The sequence below is a fragment of the Camelina sativa genome, chromosome 3 (assembly GCF_000633955.1).
Source record: "Camelina sativa cultivar DH55 chromosome 3, Cs, whole genome shotgun sequence".
NCBI lineage: Eukaryota > Viridiplantae > Streptophyta > Magnoliopsida > Brassicales > Brassicaceae > Camelina > Camelina sativa.
This window is the reverse complement of record NC_025687.1, coordinates 10,305,401-10,324,926: the sequence shown is the minus strand read 5'-3', so window position 1 is coordinate 10,324,926 and position 19,526 is coordinate 10,305,401. Positions and strand designations below refer to the sequence as shown.

General features: G+C 33.0%; 4 protein-coding genes across 6 annotated transcripts; all 4 read left to right on the top strand.

The window, feature by feature from the left end:
* On the top strand, nt 3,935-6,394 carry LOC104776371 (transcription factor bHLH94-like). Of its 2 annotated transcripts, XM_010500418.2 has the most exons (3): nt 3,940-4,570; nt 5,174-5,560; nt 6,173-6,394. In XM_010500418.2, exons 1-3 carry the CDS (start codon nt 4,133-4,135, stop codon nt 6,257-6,259), a joined length of 912 nt encoding a protein of 303 aa, XP_010498720.1. In that variant the 5' UTR covers nt 3,940-4,132; the 3' UTR covers nt 6,260-6,394. The 2 variants fall into 2 exon arrangements, with proteins under 2 accessions (XP_019099140.1, XP_010498720.1); XM_019243595.1 differs by lacking the exon at nt 6,173-6,394 and having other exon boundaries at nt 3,935-4,570; nt 5,174-6,143.
* On the top strand, nt 9,325-12,332 carry LOC104776369 (blue copper protein-like). 2 transcript variants are annotated; one of them, XM_010500415.2, is made up of 3 exons: nt 9,325-9,498; nt 11,470-11,534; nt 11,852-12,332. In XM_010500415.2, the coding sequence occupies exons 1-3, from the start codon at nt 9,410-9,412 to the stop codon at nt 12,238-12,240; spliced, it is 543 nt and encodes a 180-aa protein (XP_010498717.1). In that variant the 5' UTR covers nt 9,325-9,409; the 3' UTR covers nt 12,241-12,332. The 2 variants fall into 2 exon arrangements, with proteins under 2 accessions (XP_010498717.1, XP_010498716.1); XM_010500414.2 differs by lacking the exons at nt 11,470-11,534; nt 11,852-12,332 and adding an exon at nt 9,881-10,361 and having other exon boundaries at nt 9,325-9,563.
* LOC104776370 lies at nt 13,132-13,738 on the top strand. The gene has a single exon (XM_010500417.2). The coding sequence runs from the start codon at nt 13,169-13,171 to the stop codon at nt 13,688-13,690; it is 522 nt and encodes a 173-aa protein (XP_010498719.1). The 5' UTR covers nt 13,132-13,168; the 3' UTR covers nt 13,691-13,738.
* LOC104776367 (uncharacterized protein At1g04910-like) lies at nt 16,012-19,437 on the top strand. The gene is made up of 12 exons (XM_010500412.1): nt 16,012-16,437; nt 16,556-16,660; nt 16,781-16,879; nt 17,232-17,331; nt 17,429-17,496; nt 17,580-17,668; nt 17,770-18,079; nt 18,184-18,317; nt 18,402-18,615; nt 18,721-18,905; nt 18,984-19,079; nt 19,148-19,437. Exons 1-12 carry the CDS (start codon nt 16,276-16,278, stop codon nt 19,269-19,271), a joined length of 1,686 nt encoding a protein of 561 aa, XP_010498714.1. The 5' UTR covers nt 16,012-16,275; the 3' UTR covers nt 19,272-19,437.

Sequence of the window (19,526 nt, the reverse complement as noted above, 5' to 3'; positions counted from 1 at the left end):
AAGTTGTGATGGTTCATTAAAACGGTTACTTATGAAAAGTTACAACAGTTCATTGTAGAGTTGTGTTTATTGTAACGTTCGTATCTTTTGAAATCTATATATATTTGTCTGTTTGAACTGTTTTCATTTTTTTCCTATGATACAAAATAATATAAATTTTTATTCTCAACAGTGTTTACAACTTTCTAAATTATTATTCTCTAGCATTCATTATTTTAAAAGTAAAAAAATTCCTCCAATTCTTGATTTAACAAAATATTTTTGGTTAATTTACAACTTTTAGTTAATTTTAAATATAAAAATTTAATAAAAATACCTATGTTTTTTTTCAACAGTTAGATGGATTATATAGTGAGTTTTTGAATTTGAAATTTTCAATATGGTAATAAAGATACCTTCTATTTGAAAGCAGTTTATATGAATTATTAGGTATAATCAATTGCAAACAGTTGCGATTTTTCGTAGTACCTTCTCGTAAATTTTTTGTTTTTATTTGTTTTTTTTTTAAAATCAAACAATTGTATCAGTTCATTATAGAGTTGCGTCTTTTCACTATATTTTATTTATATTTTGTCATCACAACTTTCGTTCTAATAGGTGTATGATGTCATTGACGTGTGTCTATTTAAATAGTCATGTCTTCTGAACTCTCTTTATATTTTTCTCTTCATCAGTAACAAACAAGTTCGTTGAAACAAATTTGTCACTTTATGTTGAATCTAAATAATTGAATATTAATATCTCATATTCAACGTTATTCTATAATCTAACTAAAATTTTAGAAATGATTATAGCAATAGAGAAAATTAATACAACTTAATATAGAATTTACAGTTGGGTCTATTTATCGTAATTTTTGTTAAAAACCTTTTTAATATTTAAATTTATTTTATCATGTTTTTGAAAGTTGTGTATTTTAATTTCAATTTTTCTTTGATATTGTTCCACTCATTATTAAATACAATTTTCATTATAATTATTTATTAAAATTAAATTTACTCATTACAACCATTAATTCAATATTTTTAGTTAAGATCCCTTTGTCATTATAATTTTTTTAATTGTAACTCTTTACCATAATTCTTCATAAGATATCTTATATATTTATAATAATTTAAGCAATATTTTTTACAAAGTTATGTCTATTCTACATAATATTTTTTGTTGATATGTTTTCATTTTGATGGTTGTGTTTTAACTAACAGTTTATGTTTAATGTTTATGTATTCAAATTATTCTATTATATTCAAATAATTTCATAATGTATAGTTTTAAATTTAAAATATATTTACTTTTCTAAAATAGTTTCCCCGCGACATCACGGGGGTCTGAGTCCTAGTATTAATCAATCACCATACAAGTAAACAAATTCTAGAAAATGTATATTATAGATAACAATTTACACGTTAGACTCAAATCATCGATACAATATGTAATTAATTAGTTTACAGCAGTTTGTTGTCTTCCCTAAAATTAAAATAGATTAAACAGCTGATGGTTTATCCGTCCCCATCGCCTTCACCATTCAAATCTTAAGTATTTAATTTATTTTTGTTCACAATGTAATATAAATATGGAACGTTTGTTTGTTTCTTTTTTCTTGAATGTAATTAATATAATCAGTTTGGATTTGATCAAATTAAATGAAACAAACATGGAGAAAAAGCTAACAGTGATTGGGGAAATTATTCGAAAGATGCATGAGAAAACAAGCCCATGGGAAAATTGTAAGCTGTGTTCTTGGGAAAGTACTTGATCGAGAGACAAGAAAATAGAAGATTGTGAGGTTACATGGACTCTTCTGGACGTATGCTCATGGTTTCTCATCTCCTTTTTTTTTTTTAATGTTTTCAGAAAACAGAAAAACAGATTATCTTTGAACGTCTACATCAAAATCAAAACTCTGAATAAATGTCATTCGTGGGAAACATCGACATGTTAAATATGATGAAAAGGTAATAAACACAGAGGACGATCGAACAAATTTCAGATGATTAGATAATAATTAACCGGTTGACAAAAAAAAAAAATAATAATTAACCAATAATAAAATATTTAGTTAATTAATTGTTAATTAGGTATACTGATTCAAAGACGAGACAAGATTACTATAGCTTAAATTTAGTTTATTTCAAGTGCATCCAACAAGATTCTTGTATTATCATGAAAATTTTGTCCTGGGGTTTTATGTTCACATTTGATTTATATTTTCGGCAAATTGGTTCAGATTTAAAGATCCCAAGTGTCCGACCAAATTTGATTACACAACGCAGCCTAGTCACATCTATCTAATTCTTTAAATTTTGTTTTCATATTATAGTTGGACTATAACTATTACATATTCCCGGAGTGATTAGATCAGAATAATAAAAAGATGCCATCTAATTTAAATTACATAACTTTTGTTTTTGATGACGAAAAAAACAAAAATTTTAAATTACATAACTAGTGCCATCATTTTCTTCCATGCCAACCAAGTGGATATCTCGATTTAAATATTTCTTAACAGCACGAAACAAATTTGTTAAACCTGACATAAAGTGATACCCCACCAGCCAATATATTTTGGATGTGTATTTTCTGATTTGCACAAAAAAAAAGGGTGTGTATTTTTTGATAAACATTTTTAAAAAAGACTTCAAGTTTAATCGGATACTAAGCCATATATTACATATAAAATACATTTATTTTATTATAAAAATATAGATATACGTTATTTTGTTTCAATATAAATCGATCTTGAGTGTAGGGTTAAAAAAAAAAAAAAATCGATCTTGAGTGTAACCTGACGACCCAAGTCTGCAAACAGATTATTTTGGTCTTGTGGACCGGTCTGCTACTATCCCACGTGCGAACTTGTCTCTGTATGTATACATGTATCTATACCTCTCTACGTATCTTTAAATAGTAATTAGTAACCATAAACTCAAGCTGATTAGTGTAACTGATTCCATGGAAATGCATAGATATTCTATGGTAATTTCTGGAACAGTAGAATTTTAAACCCAAAATTGTTACAAAATGTAAATGCAAAATTTTTATTTTCGTCAAATGAAGATCAAATAGTTTTCTATGGTAATTAAGCATAGAATGTTTTGAAAATTTTATATTGTTCAAATGAACATTTCCGTTTATTTTTTCTCTTTTCCTTTTAATTATCACCAAAAAAATTTAATGCAAAAAGAATTAGTAGATTAGCACGTCTTGATTCTTTTTGGAGAAATCGTTAATCCGCAACATGACATATTAACACTAACGAACCGATGATTTTTTTAATTGATGTTAGTGCCATATTTAAAGGCGTCACTATTAGGAAAAATTTGGAAAATATTTGAACTGGTTATAATGACCACCACACCACTTTACTTGCACTCGCATGCACGTCAATAAAAATCACTTCCCACTATATCAGCTTTTACCATTGCTTAATAAATTATTTATTTTTAATTTTTTTTTTTTTAGGAATAGTCCACAAAATAAATTTTAGTAATACAATTACAATATAATCAAATTTAGTTTTTCTTTTTGACAGCAATCAAATTTATTTTTTTCTAGATACAATTCATGAATTTTTTGTTTAACGTCTAACTTAAGTATGAAGAAGTTATTTCCATATTGGGATTATTACAATTGTACTCTTTGGGAGCTTTGATTTTGGGTCAACTATTCTGAGCTTCTAAAATATATATAACAATTAGCCTTATAGCTTTAAAAAGCTTCTCTGAAGAGTCCCCCAATAAATAAACACACCACTTTGTTTGATCTTCATATTTCCTCTTTCACTCTCCTATCTTTTTTTGTTTTTTTTGTTAAAGATTCACTCTCCTACTCTTCCTCCATGCCGGTGAGTTTTTGGGAGTTTAATATTTTGTAAAAATGAATTTTAAAAGAATCTTCATATAATTAATACCAAGGTTAGTTTCCTTTAGTGGGCTTAACCCTTTTTGCCTTTATTTTCCCCTCGAGACAAAAAGGAGAGCGACAAACACTTCCTGTCTAAATTTTGTTTTCTCTCCTTCTCTCTTTCTCTCTCGATTTCTCAAATCCCTTGTCTTTTTTTTTTGACGGTCTCAAATCAGTTTGTTTTCTTCCATATTTTGAATATATCTTTTCATCAGTCTCCGGCTTAAAAATGCCCTTAGCGGCTATGGTATACCCGCAAGGTCCATTCGGATACCTCTCCAACTGTAAAGATTTTATGTTCCACGACTTGTACTCTCAAGAAGAATTAGTAGCTCAAGATACGAAGCACAACATTGATAAGTCATGTCACGAACAGAGCTTTGTGGAACACGGTAAAGACGAAGATCGTCAGTGGCGAGACTATCAACAACACCCTTTATTAATCCCTTCATTGATAGAAGAGCTTGGTCTTCCCGCCAATGATGTGGAGCATCATCCTCCTCTGCAGCAGCGGAGGAAGAGGAGGAGAACAAGAAACAGCAAGAACAAGGAAGAGATCGAGAACCAGAGAATGACTCATATCGCCGTCGAGAGAAATCGTCGGAAACAGATGAACGAGTACCTCGCCGTGCTCCGTTCTTTAATGCCGTCGTCGTATGCTCAAAGGGTAAGTTACTAATTCAGTCTTTAATTCCTCATGTGCATGCTATATAAGTATATATATCATTTATTCAGGGTCTTTTTCTTATGTAATTGATATTTCAAATGTTTGTGTTTTTGTACACAGTTTTGCGTGTTTCAGGCTTCTTTAAACTTAATAAACTAAAAGTCATTCTTTAGATATACTAACAAAACGGAATACCATGAGGATGATTGAGAATATATTGATGTTTTTATACAATTCATCGACAAGAAAATCAACCGTAAACTTATATGCAAGAGGTGCTGCGTTTATATATTACATACTAAACTTTTCTGCTACATATTTTAAATATTTTTAATATAAATAATTCTGTGACACCAAAAACTAGAATCAATATGATTAAGAAAATATTAGGATGTTTTTAAATATAATTTCTTAAGAATCAACTTGTATGCAACTAGAGATCTTTCATATCTTCCGAGATCCACCCTACAATATGGGGTCAAAAAGCCAAAATAAAAGATTTGCGCAATACGTGTGTATACGTACATATCCAAGGATTTTTTTTCAATCTCTTATGAACTACACACATATGCATCTGATTTGAACGGGTTTTTGGTGGTAAAGGGAGATCAGGCGTCGATAGTAGGAGGAGCTATAAACTACGTGAAAGAGCTAGAGCATATCTTACAATCTATGGTGCCTAAGAGAACCACGACCCATGATGTAGAAGGAGCCAAGACTAGCACTAGCTCGCTGGCGGGTCCCTTCTCAGATTTTTTCAGCTTCCCTCAATTCTCTACAAAGTCATCAGAAGTACCGGAAAGCTCATCTTCATCGGCGGAGATAGAAGTGACGGTGGCAGAAAGCCACGCGAACATCAAGATATTGGCCAAGAAGAAACCAAAGCAGCTTATCAAACTCGTAGCTTCTTTACAAAGCTTAAGGTTCACTCTTCTTCATCTTAATGTCACCACTCACCAGAACTCCATTCTCTACTCCATCAGCGTCAAGGTACGTACATTTTCAACTTCTCATCATTACTTTGTTTGCTTTTGGGGTAATCATGAGATTAAAGTGATTAATAACTGTGTGGTGCATATGGTTTCACTTTGTTGATTTATTTTTTTGTCTCTTATTGTTGGGGGAAAAAATTGGATTAGTACTAGTTGTCGTTGTATCTGGGCTTTAAAAAGGTTGCGAATAAAAGTTAAAATCATTCTCTTTGTTTTTGCTTACTTCGTTTGGGCACTTAGGGCATGGGGCCTCAATAGTTGTGGGTCAAACTCGTAATCATCATTTTATTTTAGACACAAAAAATTGCGTATCTTAATGGTACCTGTAAGATTCAGGGGACCAACCTACAAAAAAAAAACACCAATATGCGTGTATCTATCGTATACGTGGTGTTGTATACTACTGTGGATATATGTTTGGTGGTCATAGAATTGTCGATGAAATATGTACGGACAACGAAGTGAGGCCACCACTTGTTGAGGAGATATTCATAAGCCCAATTTTAAGCAAATTGATATTTTGTAATGAAATTATGTTTGTCCCCGTTTCAACCTTTTTTAGGAATCTTTATATATAGTTATATTTCATAAGAATAAATGGTTTGTTCAGGTTGAAGAAGGAAGCCAACTGAATACCGTGGACGATATTGCAACAGCTTTAAATCAAACAATAAGGAGGATTCAAGAAGAGTCATAATTCAGCAAATAGATTAATTAGTTTTTATGGTTTTAAAAAAAAAATATATATTCTAATTTGTGTATTTTTTTTTGGTCACTGTTTCTCTTTATGTAAGTTGCATTTTTGTCGCCGTAATGAATTAACTGTTATAAATATCTGGAAAAAACAATAAGGTTGGATGAAAAAAAAGAAGGGTTAAGTCGGTAAGTAGGTGACATTGGGCGCTAATAGCTGTATTCTACGCCAAATGTACTTCACAATGTTCTTTGCTCTTTAGGGTTGTGTGTGTAATGATCTATATATATCGAAAGTATAATGATTAATTTATGGATCTATTTCCAAAAGGAATTCGTCTTTTTCTAGAACTTTTAAAGTTTGTGGGTTCCTTTTAACCCTTTAATCACTAAATTTTTTTGAATGAAAACAAATTATACATCTAGAAACCCGAAAAAAAAGTTATGTGTTGTTTGGTTTGTTTGTTTTTTGACAACATTTAAGTTATTTGTGTTGATAGTATATAGGTTGCATCTTTATAGAAAAAACATTTAGCCGACCATTTCACACATGTATAACTAACTATTCGTGGAAAAATCAAATCCATATTCACCTCGAGATATGAACCATATGATGGACATTGGACAACTTAGAAACCCACTAAAACCCTCCAAAACTCAAAGTAATTTCTTCAATATACATAGTTTTGTATAGTTCAAAGTTTAAACCTTAGATTTAAAGTGGATAATCATCCTCATTAAACAACCAGTTCGCTTTATCTAATATGTAATTATCCAACATAAACGACATAGCTAAGCTAAGAAGATGATACCAAAAAAAATTCAAAGAAAATACCAAAAGTTAATTTTCTTATAGACGTTAAAGATAAAACTAAAAGAAGAGGAAATTAATTTGATCCTTCCAAAAAAAACTAATTATTAATCAAAATTGAAAAATAGCTACAATAGGACTTCACTAACAATCATGTCTTCCGTTCGTACTATATAGAGTAAAAATAAATATAATTTCTACATAATATGTATATCATGTAAAACAAAAGGGTTAAGAAAAAAAAAAAAACCGTAATCTTTTGTGAAGTTAAATTGGAACGGAAAATCAGCGGTACGTGGGATTCATGGTAGAAGAGAGATGATGATCATTGTCTTATCATGAAGACCCATCAAAAGAAATGAAGACTCAATAGATTAAAAGGAAAAGAAAAAAAGAAAGTAGAACTACATATTATTAGAAGAACAAAAAATAAAGGTAGAAAAGTAAAGCCTATAATGAATTTTGTTTTTGACCTAGCCTATAGATATAATTCAAACATCTTATGTGTGAAAAGCTTTTCACTATATCTGAATAAGAAAACACCTCAAATATAGCCGACTGTTCTCTTCAGCAGCTTTTTTATGTTTTGAGCTTAGATTCACACTATCTTGCAGCTTTCTCTTCATCTTTTTGTTAAAGGTATTTAGATTTCTTTTGTTTATTGTATTTCTAGCTGCATTCATCCACCATCATTTTTTTTTTTTTTTGAACGAAATCATCCACTATCACTTGAAACACAAAATGGGCATGGAAAAAGTCCATAAAATCATAATATGGACAAATTTTAAGATGTCGAAAGTATTTAAATTTGAGAAATTCAACTCTAGCTGATTGCATTAGTCTTTTTAGGAAAAGTAATGGTGAAGAGGAATTTCGAAATATGTTATAATTAATAATAAAAACTTGGGAAGAAAAATAATAGGAAGTTAATTGGAAATCAACATATATATATATACATACATATATGGTTTCTTTGATATCTTCTCAACGGCTTGCGTCATGATTCGCTTTAATGAGTCTAAATATCTTGTTCCAAATTATTTGGTTAGCGTATGGAACCACGCATTAAGCATTCATCACTCTTTCCATTGTATATATATAATTTAACTTGATACAAGTTTGTTACCTTGCTGGATTCCGAGGTTGGGTTGCACCAGCTGTAATGCTGTATCATGTCTTTGATTATGTTCAAAAACACCTAAAATTTCTGTTTTTATATTCTACTCATGTCGAATTGTTAATCGTATTTTCATTTATAGCGGTAAAAGTATCCCTAAAATATAGTATCTACAATAGTTTTTTAGTTAGAAAACATATTTGTGAATATGGATCCATCCATAATATATATACACATCATCAGTTGTGGTGTCTCGATCATATGTTTTCTGAAGACTACTTATCACATATAGAACTTTTGATTAGCTTAGATTGTAGGTTGAGTAAGCCTGAAGCATGTCTCTTCATTCCTTATCGATAAATCATGCATTTGTTAGTTTAATCAAATAAAAAAAATTTGACAAAAAAAAAAGAGAGTTATATAAGTCACAAAAGACCATAGTCTAGCTAATAATGATTGGGCCATTATACACAGATATGTAATTCGCTTGGCTTATTGTTTGGAACGGAAGTTCCACCTGCTTTTTGATGTAGTCTATACATATAATCATTGTGAAGCTGTGACGCTATCCCATGAGTTCTCTCTTATGATCTACCAATTTTTTCGTTTTTTTTTCTTTTCCTATTAAACCGAAAGTAAAAACTACTGTATAAACTAAGAACCATTGTTAAAGACAAAAAATAAGAATTATCTTGAGGTTAATTACTTAATTTGAAGGAATTCTGAATTTTTTTTAGTCTATAAACAAGCTATAAAATTTTGAAAAATGCCTTCCTAAGTCCTACGATACTATCAACTAAAAAAAAAATGGTATTTTCTAAAATTTTTAAGAACTATATTTTTCAGATAATAAACACCTGAAATTGTTTTAAAAAATCTCTGATGCCATTCAGATTTCTTTTAAATTTCCCGAGTTAAAAGTTAAAATTAATTAGAATATATATCATATATGTACGTAGATTTTTTATTTGGGCGTTGGTGTAAGTGTGTGTAAAAATATGGTCGATAAAAAAAGTTTTATGAAATAATATATATTTTATATATTGCAAAAGCGTTTTTCGAGAATATCCGGAAGTCCAAACCTTAATCATGAGTTTAATCCCTTTATAAGTCGACTAAATTAAACTCCAACAAAACACACACCCTACCAAACATGTATAAAAGTCCCAAGAAATTGTCATAAAATAGTATTCTCTTATATTTATAAACAAAGGGTAGAAAACAATATGAGCACACTTCTTGGTTGCCTTGCCCTCCTAGGCCTGTTCTTTTATATGGTGGCACCTGCCTCATCCACCACTCTTACCGTGAATTGGTCCCTTGGCACTGACTATACTCCTCTCACCACCGGGAAGAGCTTCGCTGTCGGCGATACCATCGGTGATTCATCATCTCTTAACTCTCTCGAGAATTAGATATATATAATATGACTCTCTTTTTTTTTGGACAAAAAATATGAATCATATATAAATTACCTCTTCTATGCACACATATATTTATTTAGTTGCGACAAAAAGAAAGGCCAAGATAAAAACCCTAATTCAGCCTAATATTAATGACATGATAAAATGATTTCGATGAGATTATATTTTGCATAGAATGATGATTGACATTATTGTTTGCATAGAATGATAATGTGAAACGAAAAATCTAACAAAACGATAGCATTAATATTGTTACACAATGGTTTTACTCAGTGTTTACCTACGGTGCGGGTCACACTGTGGATGAAGTGAGCGAGAATGACTACAAGAGTTGCACTTTAGGGAACTCCATTACATCTGACAGCAGTGGAACCACGACCATATCTCTCACGACCACTGGTCCTCGCTACTTCATCTGTGGAATCCCCGGCCATTGCACGGGCGGTATGAAGCTAGCAATCACCGTGGCATCGACCACGTCAAACGGTGTAGGCGGTGGCACCACCACACCAACCCCCACACCAACCTCTTTCACCGGAGGTGGTGGTTACAACCCCACGACTACTCAGGCTAATCCTTGTGCAGGTTGGGCCGTGTCCTCTCCATTAGGGGCTTTGGTTGCAACTTGGGCCGTTGTTTTTTATGCTTTGGCTTTGCCTTAATTAGTTGAAAGTGAAACTCTGTTGTATGTGTACGGATGTTAGTAATCTTTTCAAACAAACAAAAACAATACTAAAATTTGAACCGAGCAAAATGAACGATTGACATGTGTCTGTATGAGGAGAGTAATAGAGTATAACACGCGTTGTACTATGAGAGTATGAGGAGAGTAATAGAGTATGATACGCGTAAAGCATCACATCTACCGTCTGGTACCAAATTAGTCGGAGCCCACAAGATCTCTCGCACATCTAAGCCGTCCATTTTAATGAAACATTATAACCACTCCAGATCTCTCCTCGAACCGACGTAACAACACACTAATATTTTTTGTTTTTACCAAATGGATGTGTGGTGATCAATTGACGGAGATTTCGAGTGGGATATAATATATTGATTGTTTATTTCGAGTGGAGTAATATAAGTTTGGATCAGAGTTCAAATCCGATTTGAGGATTTCAACCATGAGTTTATTTTGGCAAACGTATACGTGTTAAACTGTATTAAAAAAAAAACTCAATTCTTTGAATACCGAACTTATTTGGAATTCGATTCATTACAAATTTTGTTTTTGTTTTTTTAACGTTATCAAGTTAATAATAACAAGCACACTGTACTGTGTGTCTATCTACTTATATGATTGGTCTGAGAACATAAACATTATGTACTTTTTGTCGATATTATATTTTGATAACCACTTTGGTCGACATTTTGTAAGAGTGACCTAACATTTTCCTTTTCTTTCCATTTAATTGTCTTTTTTTCTAAAACTACGTCGAATGAATATTTTATCTATGAAAATAAAATAATATAAATATGAACCAACGTGGCCTCTTATTATTTTTGTTTTGGCTTTTATGAAAAAATAAGTAAAGAAATATCTCGGAAACACCAAATAAAGATCATAACCAGCGAAGCAAGCACCTATAAATGAACACTATAAACTCACACGAAACGGCAAGAAGGAAAGAAAAAGAAAAACCAAATCAGGTCACCACAACTTCAACAATGGCAAACGTTTTCCTCATCAGTAGCAGAAACAGAAGATCAATGAGAACAACAGACTCAAAACCAAAGAATCATACGGTGAAGCAGAGATCAGATTCATCTTCAGACTACGTTTACTCATGCAAGAAACATCCGAAGCACAGACAATCTCCTGGAATCTGTTCCCTTTGTCTNACCACTCTTACCGTGAATTGGTCCCTTGGCACTGACTATACTCCTCTCACCACCGGGAAGAGCTTCGCTGTCGGCGATACCATCGGTGATTCATCATCTCTTAACTCTCTCGAGAATTAGATATATATAATATGACTCTCTTTTTTTTTGGACAAAAAATATGAATCATATATAAATTACCTCTTCTATGCACACATATATTTATTTAGTTGCGACAAAAAGAAAGGCCAAGATAAAAACCCTAATTCAGCCTAATATTAATGACATGATAAAATGATTTCGATGAGATTATATTTTGCATAGAATGATGATTGACATTATTGTTTGCATAGAATGATAATGTGAAACGAAAAATCTAACAAAACGATAGCATTAATATTGTTACACAATGGTTTTACTCAGTGTTTACCTACGGTGCGGGTCACACTGTGGATGAAGTGAGCGAGAATGACTACAAGAGTTGCACTTTAGGGAACTCCATTACATCTGACAGCAGTGGAACCACGACCATATCTCTCACGACCACTGGTCCTCGCTACTTCATCTGTGGAATCCCCGGCCATTGCACGGGCGGTATGAAGCTAGCAATCACCGTGGCATCGACCACGTCAAACGGTGTAGGCGGTGGCACCACCACACCAACCCCCACACCAACCTCTTTCACCGGAGGTGGTGGTTACAACCCCACGACTACTCAGGCTAATCCTTGTGCAGGTTGGGCCGTGTCCTCTCCATTAGGGGCTTTGGTTGCAACTTGGGCCGTTGTTTTTTATGCTTTGGCTTTGCCTTAATTAGTTGAAAGTGAAACTCTGTTGTATGTGTACGGATGTTAGTAATCTTTTCAAACAAACAAAAACAATACTAAAATTTGAACCGAGCAAAATGAACGATTGACATGTGTCTGTATGAGGAGAGTAATAGAGTATAACACGCGTTGTACTATGAGAGTATGAGGAGAGTAATAGAGTATGATACGCGTAAAGCATCACATCTACCGTCTGGTACCAAATTAGTCGGAGCCCACAAGATCTCTCGCACATCTAAGCCGTCCATTTTAATGAAACATTATAACCACTCCAGATCTCTCCTCGAACCGACGTAACAACACACTAATATTTTTTGTTTTTACCAAATGGATGTGTGGTGATCAATTGACGGAGATTTCGAGTGGGATATAATATATTGATTGTTTATTTCGAGTGGAGTAATATAAGTTTGGATCAGAGTTCAAATCCGATTTGAGGATTTCAACCATGAGTTTATTTTGGCAAACGTATACGTGTTAAACTGTATTAAAAAAAAAACTCAATTCTTTGAATACCGAACTTATTTGGAATTCGATTCATTACAAATTTTGTTTTTGTTTTTTTAACGTTATCAAGTTAATAATAACAAGCACACTGTACTGTGTGTCTATCTACTTATATGATTGGTCTGAGAACATAAACATTATGTACTTTTTGTCGATATTATATTTTGATAACCACTTTGGTCGACATTTTGTAAGAGTGACCTAACATTTTCCTTTTCTTTCCATTTAATTGTCTTTTTTTCTAAAACTACGTCGAATGAATATTTTATCTATGAAAATAAAATAATATAAATATGAACCAACGTGGCCTCTTATTATTTTTGTTTTGGCTTTTATGAAAAAATAAGTAAAGAAATATCTCGGAAACACCAAATAAAGATCATAACCAGCGAAGCAAGCACCTATAAATGAACACTATAAACTCACACGAAACGGCAAGAAGGAAAGAAAAAGAAAAACCAAATCAGGTCACCACAACTTCAACAATGGCAAACGTTTTCCTCATCAGTAGCAGAAACAGAAGATCAATGAGAACAACAGACTCAAAACCAAAGAATCATACGGTGAAGCAGAGATCAGATTCATCTTCAGACTACGTTTACTCATGCAAGAAACATCCGAAGCACAGACAATCTCCTGGAATCTGTTCCCTTTGTCTCCACGAGAGTCTCTCCAAGTTGTCTAGCGATTTCCATGACTATAGTTCAAGCATGAGCGCATCTTCTTTAGCTAAGACGGTGTCTTCTTGCTCCTCTGCTTCTTCAGACTCAGAATCAGATTATTCTGCGACGGTTATCTCTTCTTATTACTCTTCTGTCTCTTCTTGTCGATCTCCTTTGCAACATAGATATAGTGAGATCGTTGTTAATAAGAAGAAGAAGAAGAAGCCTGTCAAGAAACAAAGCTTCCTCTCTAGATTATTTCTGTAATTATTTACCACATTTTTGGTTTAATATATTAATTTGTTCTTCTCTGTTTCTTCACCCTTAAAAATAGAGTGAAAAATCTTGACAAAAAGAATACAGAGTAAAAAGTAATCACTTTTTTAAAAGAAAATTACAAGATGATCCAATCAATAAGTTACGATTACTTAAAAAGTTTATTTACATACTAGAAAGATTTTTTAAAAAATCTCTTCAATTTCACCGGAGAATGAGATTTATTTACGGTGTGCTTTCGTAATTTGATATGAATAAAATGTGAGAACTAAGAAAAAAAAAAACCAGAGAATGCAGACGAAGGCTGTGATTGGTTAGCTAGCACAAGACATTACACATCTGGCAGGTACAATTAATGTACGGTTAGAGGACAAAGACGTGTCGTGCTCATTCATTCAGGTTTGGTATTACAGCTGGTCTAATTTTAATAAGTAGCTTACCATAATACTTACATAAATGCAATTAAATTACTTTAAACGGTACTAATTCCATTCATATAATCCGCACAAGCGGAACCATGTAACTTTTTCATATTTGTAGTATCCAAGAAACCTAAAAGAGTATTTGTAATTTACTTGGAACTTGGAAAATTACTATTCTTACACAAACATTTGAATTTGCTGGATCACAATTCACTAATCTTACCTTAAAACCTGTCTGTTACGTTGACCATGGGAGTATTAATAATAACTACTGTTTTAATGTTTTAAATTAATAATGCAACAAGAGATTTGATTCATGCATTGTGGTGGCTAAATGTTAAAAGACCGAGTTAGTGGGTTGTACACAGACATACAACTGAAGTGGCCAGTTCATGTCTCTGAGCAAGTGATCTGATGACTCAGCCACACTTTCCACGAACGTACATTCTCTCTTTCTGTGACTGTTTGTTCTTACCCACGTGACGTGTTATATGATTCTTCTAGTTTTCTCCGTAGTCCGTACCATGTCGATACAAAATGGACCTTATTGGCTATTTTGTAAGTTATGTAACGCATGTTTTGTTTAGTTGATATTTCTTGCATATCGTCCATTTTTTAAACATGACATTGTTCATGAGATTTTACCTAGTTGATGATTTTATATGTTATTGTTATCATTATCGATTTCTTTAACATATAAATTATATGAAAACCAAATTATAAGATATAATATACCGATATTATCAACGGTCGAAGACCATATTACATTGGATTCGAATGTCATGGAAGAATTAAACTACACGAGGTTATTCAACTTTTGTCAATCCTAGCGAATATCCAATTTATTTTGAAAACAAGTAAATTAAAAAATTAAAAACATGAACCCATAGATATTGGGGACTTCCCGGATTATATGGGTAGAACTCCTATCGTGGGAGTATGAATGTGGTCTTCTTATGTGACCCAAAATATCTCCGGGAAAATATGAAAACCCACCGGAGACCTTTTATCCCATATGAAAATAATGAACTTGTTCACAGAAATTTAAGAAGAATGAGTGAAGAAAATTCTTTTCCTAGCATCTTCTTCCATCATGTTCATCTTTATTTCTCTAATTCCTATAATGCTTGCCATTTAAACCCAATTCAATTTTCAGCTGATTTATGGCTTGCCTTAAGAGAGAATTAGCTATCATTCGTATTTCATGGATTAATGTAGCTAATAAGTTTCATTCCAATTGCTGACATAAACAGCACTCCGTTTCAAAAATAAATAGTGAATTGCGGAATCACTTTCGAAAAAAAAAAAACGTAAAGTTTTGTCTTTTTGATTAATGTTTGATGGTGAAAGGATAATAAAATCATGTTTTAAAAACATGAAAAAGTTAAAAAGTGGTATATGAGTCATCACTTAGTATATAAATATTTGTATCAGGAAAAATTTCATAAAAATACACTAAATTATTTGTTATAGATACTATAGTTGGTATATCTTTATGGAATTTTCTCACATAAATCCAGTGTGTAGTCTAAAAATAAAATAATTGAGTATACAGACAGATTAATCCGTTGAAATTGCTATCGTTACTATTTTAAACATTAGAATACATGTTATTTGATTTGTCTCAGTAAAATACAACTCTGGAATCACTCTTACAATATATATATATATATATATATATATATATATATTTACGTGTTTTTAGGATCCAATGCTTAGTGTTACTGAGATGGATCCACGATGTGGATTAAATCTTGTTGATCGCAATAAATTGAGATTCGTAGGTTACGACTTTGTCCCCATTGACAAAATTAGAAATCGTCTCCACGGCAGAATAACAAATAACGTTTCCTTCTCTAAGATCAGGTCAAACGTCACGTGACCCTTCTCAACTCTTAAAATAGAACACAAAAGAACCAACCAAAATTTGAAAAATAAAAGATCGTCGAGTTTTGTGCATTAGACCACTCTTACTTCCCTTTTGCGGCTAATACATCTCTCTCTCTACTTCCACAAATAGAAAGTTCATTTACTCACAAAACCAAACAAAACAAAACAAAAACAATGAAGATCAAGATCCGTTTTTTTCTTGAATCTTTTCTTTGAAGACCGGTTTGTTTTCTTGAATGTAGTCGTTTGGATCGTTCTAACAGAATGCGACGCCGGAGGAAGACGGTTGTGGTGGCGGTTGTGATACGGAGGGTTCTAATATGCGCCATATGCGCAATGACGTTACTTGGCTTTCTCACCGTACACTATTACGTTGCTCCTTTGAATAGACTCCCAAGGTTCCACCATAGCCACCACAACACTCGCGTCCGTAACCAAAACCATCTTTATTTTATTTTGGTCGTCGTTGTTTTGGGGTACATCAGTGTTATTAACTCTGTTTCTGAGATTGGATAGTTTCTTGATTTGATTCTTTGTTAGACAGCGAGGAGATATCATCGATTACAACAAATCTATCACAGAACAGAGTTTATCGAGGAACCTATCTCATCTTGAATCGAACGAAGCAACTCTTATCACCAAATCAAAGGTTCAATTTTTATGTTGTTCTTGAGATTTTCTTGTTTGGAGTTAGTAAAGTAAGTTTTGAACTTTGGCTATCAGTATGGTTTCTTTTTAACGTATGGCTGATTCTTATTTCAAAATTCAGAACAATGAGGTTGAGTATCAGAGTATAACATCGGAACTCATCAACAACACCAAGCTAATTCTTCCTCTTATCTTGACAAGCCCTTCTTCTTATTCCAAGGTTTGAATTTTTTTTTTTTTCACATTTTGATTCTTGGTGCTACTTATCGAATGCCTAAAATTAGTTGCTTGTAAGTAAAATCATCAGTGGCTAATTTAGTAGTAATTGAGAAAAGCAAAATATCTTGTGATGATGGGATTGTTTCTTGAAAAAGAGTAGAAGCAGAGAAGACAATGCCTATAAGTATATATACAAATGTTTGTTTTAGTCGTAGAGCACGTTTCCAGAGTGAATACTATGTTTGGTGATTGCAAGGATGTGCTAACGTAAGAACACTAGAAGAAAATTTTCGATTGCTTTGATTAGAAGGATCATGCCTCTTTCGTGTTTTTCACTCATTTAGATTTGACAGTTGAACATTACAAGCGAGATACCGGATTTCGACATGCTTTGGAAACCTCCACACAACCGCAATTTTGTCCCTTGTGTCAACACCACTCCTAGTTACACATGTGAGCAAACTTAAAAATGCATGTCTGGTTTGGTTTCTTTTTGTAGTCTTGTGTTGTTAGTTTGACTCATGATCCTCGGGTTTATCTGGTTCGCCAGCTCAATTGGAATCTAGAGGCTATCTTCTTGTTCACACGAATGGCGGTCTTAACCAGATGCGTGCTGGGGTAAGTATGTAGTTATACTACACTTTATGTTTCTTTGCACTCCTAAGTATGAAACACTTGTGGTTGAATCATTCTTTTTCCAGATATGTGACATGGTAGCTATAGCCCGTATTATAAATGCGACACTTGTAGTCCCAGAGCTCGATAAACGATCTTTCTGGCAGGATACTAGGTGAGCTCCATGTTACTTCTTCTTCTTGTCTTAGCATATTTTCTATATCCTGTTTTCACCTGTTTTTGTTCTGCTTTTTGGATTGGTCCGAATCAAAATAGCAAATTCTCGGATGTGTTTGATGAAGATCACTTCATCAATGCTCTATCTAAAGATGTAAAAGTCATCAAGAAGCTTCCAAAAGGTATTGATGGACTCACAAAGGTGGTTAAGCATTTCAAAAGCTACTCAGGATTGAGTTACTACAAAAATGAGATAGCTAGCATGTGGGATGAATACAAGGTGATCCGAGCCGCTAAATCCGATTCTCGTCTAGCAAACAACAATCTACCACCAGATATCCAGAAGCTGCGTTGCCGTTCTTGCTACGAGGCTCTACGTTTCTCTACTAAAATCAAATCAATGGGACAGGTAAAACTGTTGATTCTACCTATAACCATCTCATATGACATTATCTTCCTCTCTAACATTATACATTTTGTTACTAATTTTTTTTTTAATGATAAATGTTGCAGCTTTTGGTTGATAGGATGAGGTCTTATGGTCTATACGTCGCGTTGCATTTGAGATTCGAGAAAGATATGTTAGCTTTCAGCGGCTGCAACCACGGTTTATCCGCTCATGAAGCTGCTGAGCTTAGGAAGATAAGGTTAACCAAAACAAACTATAGTTTTCTTTTCTGTGTTTTGCTGGCGGGTTGCTATATATTTGAATAATAAGATTACGTGTTTAGGAAGAATACAGCGTACTGGAAAGTGAAAGACATTGATGGAAGAGTACAAAGGCTCAAAGGGTATTGCCCATTGACTCCAAAAGAAGTTGGAATTTTTCTAACAGCTCTTGGATATTCATCAAACACACCAATATATATAGCTGCTGGTGAGATTTACGGTGGTGAGTCTCGGTTAGCTGATTTACGCTCTCGTTTCTCCATGTTAATGAGTAAGGTATTGTTACAAAGTATCAAGCCTTTTGGTTATAATGATCAGTAGTTAGTAGTTACTAATGGGACTGAATAAAAATACTGAAGACTTTTATTTTGGTAATGATAGGAAAAATTGGCAACAAGAGAAGAGCTTAAGCCTTTTATGAACCACTCAACTCAAATGGCTGCACTTGACTATATTGTTTCCGTCGAAAGCGATGTTTTTATTCCGTCATATAGCGGAAACATGGCGAGAGCTGTTGAAGGGCATCGCCGCTATCTTGGTCACCGGAAAACTATCTCTCCGGAGAGGTGAAAATAGTGTTTTGTTTTGGTTTTTAAGTCATGGAATTTTGGTTGCTTACATTTTGTTGATATTTGCGAGCACAGGAAAGGCATTGTGAGGTTGATAGACAAAATTGGAAAGGGAGCTGAAAAAGATAACCTCAAAGTGTTTGAACGAATTATAGAGATTCACAAAACTCGGTAAGTCAAGACCAAACTTTATATCTTGTTCTTATAATAGTGACTCTAATTGTTGTGGTTAAATACAGACAAGGATCACCAAGGAGGCGAAAAGGGCCAGTTTCGGGAACAAAAGGTTTGGAGAGACACCGTTCTGAGGAATCCTTCTATGAAAATCCATTACCGGACTGTCTCTGCCAGAAAATCCATTAATGGACATGACGCTAGGATTTTGCATGCTTTTTAGCATTGGTGATAAAGTTTCATATTTTGATAGTTATTAGGCATACTATATATAGGTTATAGCATTATAGTGAATTAGCTACGTCTGGTTGATGAACTACTTGTTATGTGATCTAACAGTTTGGTGATTAGTGATATAAAGAAACCAATTTTTTTCTGAAAACGTGAAAATATGAATCTATTAAATTCTATGATGAAACAGTTTGGTGATTTGAGATTCTTTGA

Excerpts from the sequence above, each read along its gene's own strand:
- LOC104776371 (XM_019243595.1), top strand. The coding sequence starts at position 4,133 with ATGCCCTTAGCGGCTATGGTATACCCGCAAGGTCCATTCGGATACCTC. Across the intron at positions 4,571-5,173 it reads CGTCGTCGTATGCTCAAAGG|GGAGATCAGGCGTCGATAGT; the intron begins GTAAGTTACTAA and ends TTGGTGGTAAAG.
- LOC104776369 (XM_010500415.2), top strand. The coding sequence starts at position 9,410 with ATGAGCACACTTCTTGGTTGCCTTGCCCTCCTAGGCCTGTTCTTTTAT. Across the intron at positions 9,499-11,469 it reads ACCACTCTTACCGTGAATTG|GTCCCTTGGCACTGACTATA; the intron begins GTCCCTTGGCAC and ends TACCGTGAATTG. Across the intron at positions 11,535-11,851 it reads CGCTGTCGGCGATACCATCG|TGTTTACCTACGGTGCGGGT; the intron begins GTGATTCATCAT and ends GGTTTTACTCAG.
- LOC104776370 (XM_010500417.2), top strand. The coding sequence starts at position 13,169 with ATGAACACTATAAACTCACACGAAACGGCAAGAAGGAAAGAAAAAGAA.
- LOC104776367 (XM_010500412.1), top strand. The coding sequence starts at position 16,276 with ATGCGACGCCGGAGGAAGACGGTTGTGGTGGCGGTTGTGATACGGAGG. Across the intron at positions 16,661-16,780 it reads CTCTTATCACCAAATCAAAG|AACAATGAGGTTGAGTATCA; the intron begins GTTCAATTTTTA and ends TTCAAAATTCAG. Across the intron at positions 17,332-17,428 it reads CACCACTCCTAGTTACACAT|CTCAATTGGAATCTAGAGGC; the intron begins GTGAGCAAACTT and ends CTGGTTCGCCAG.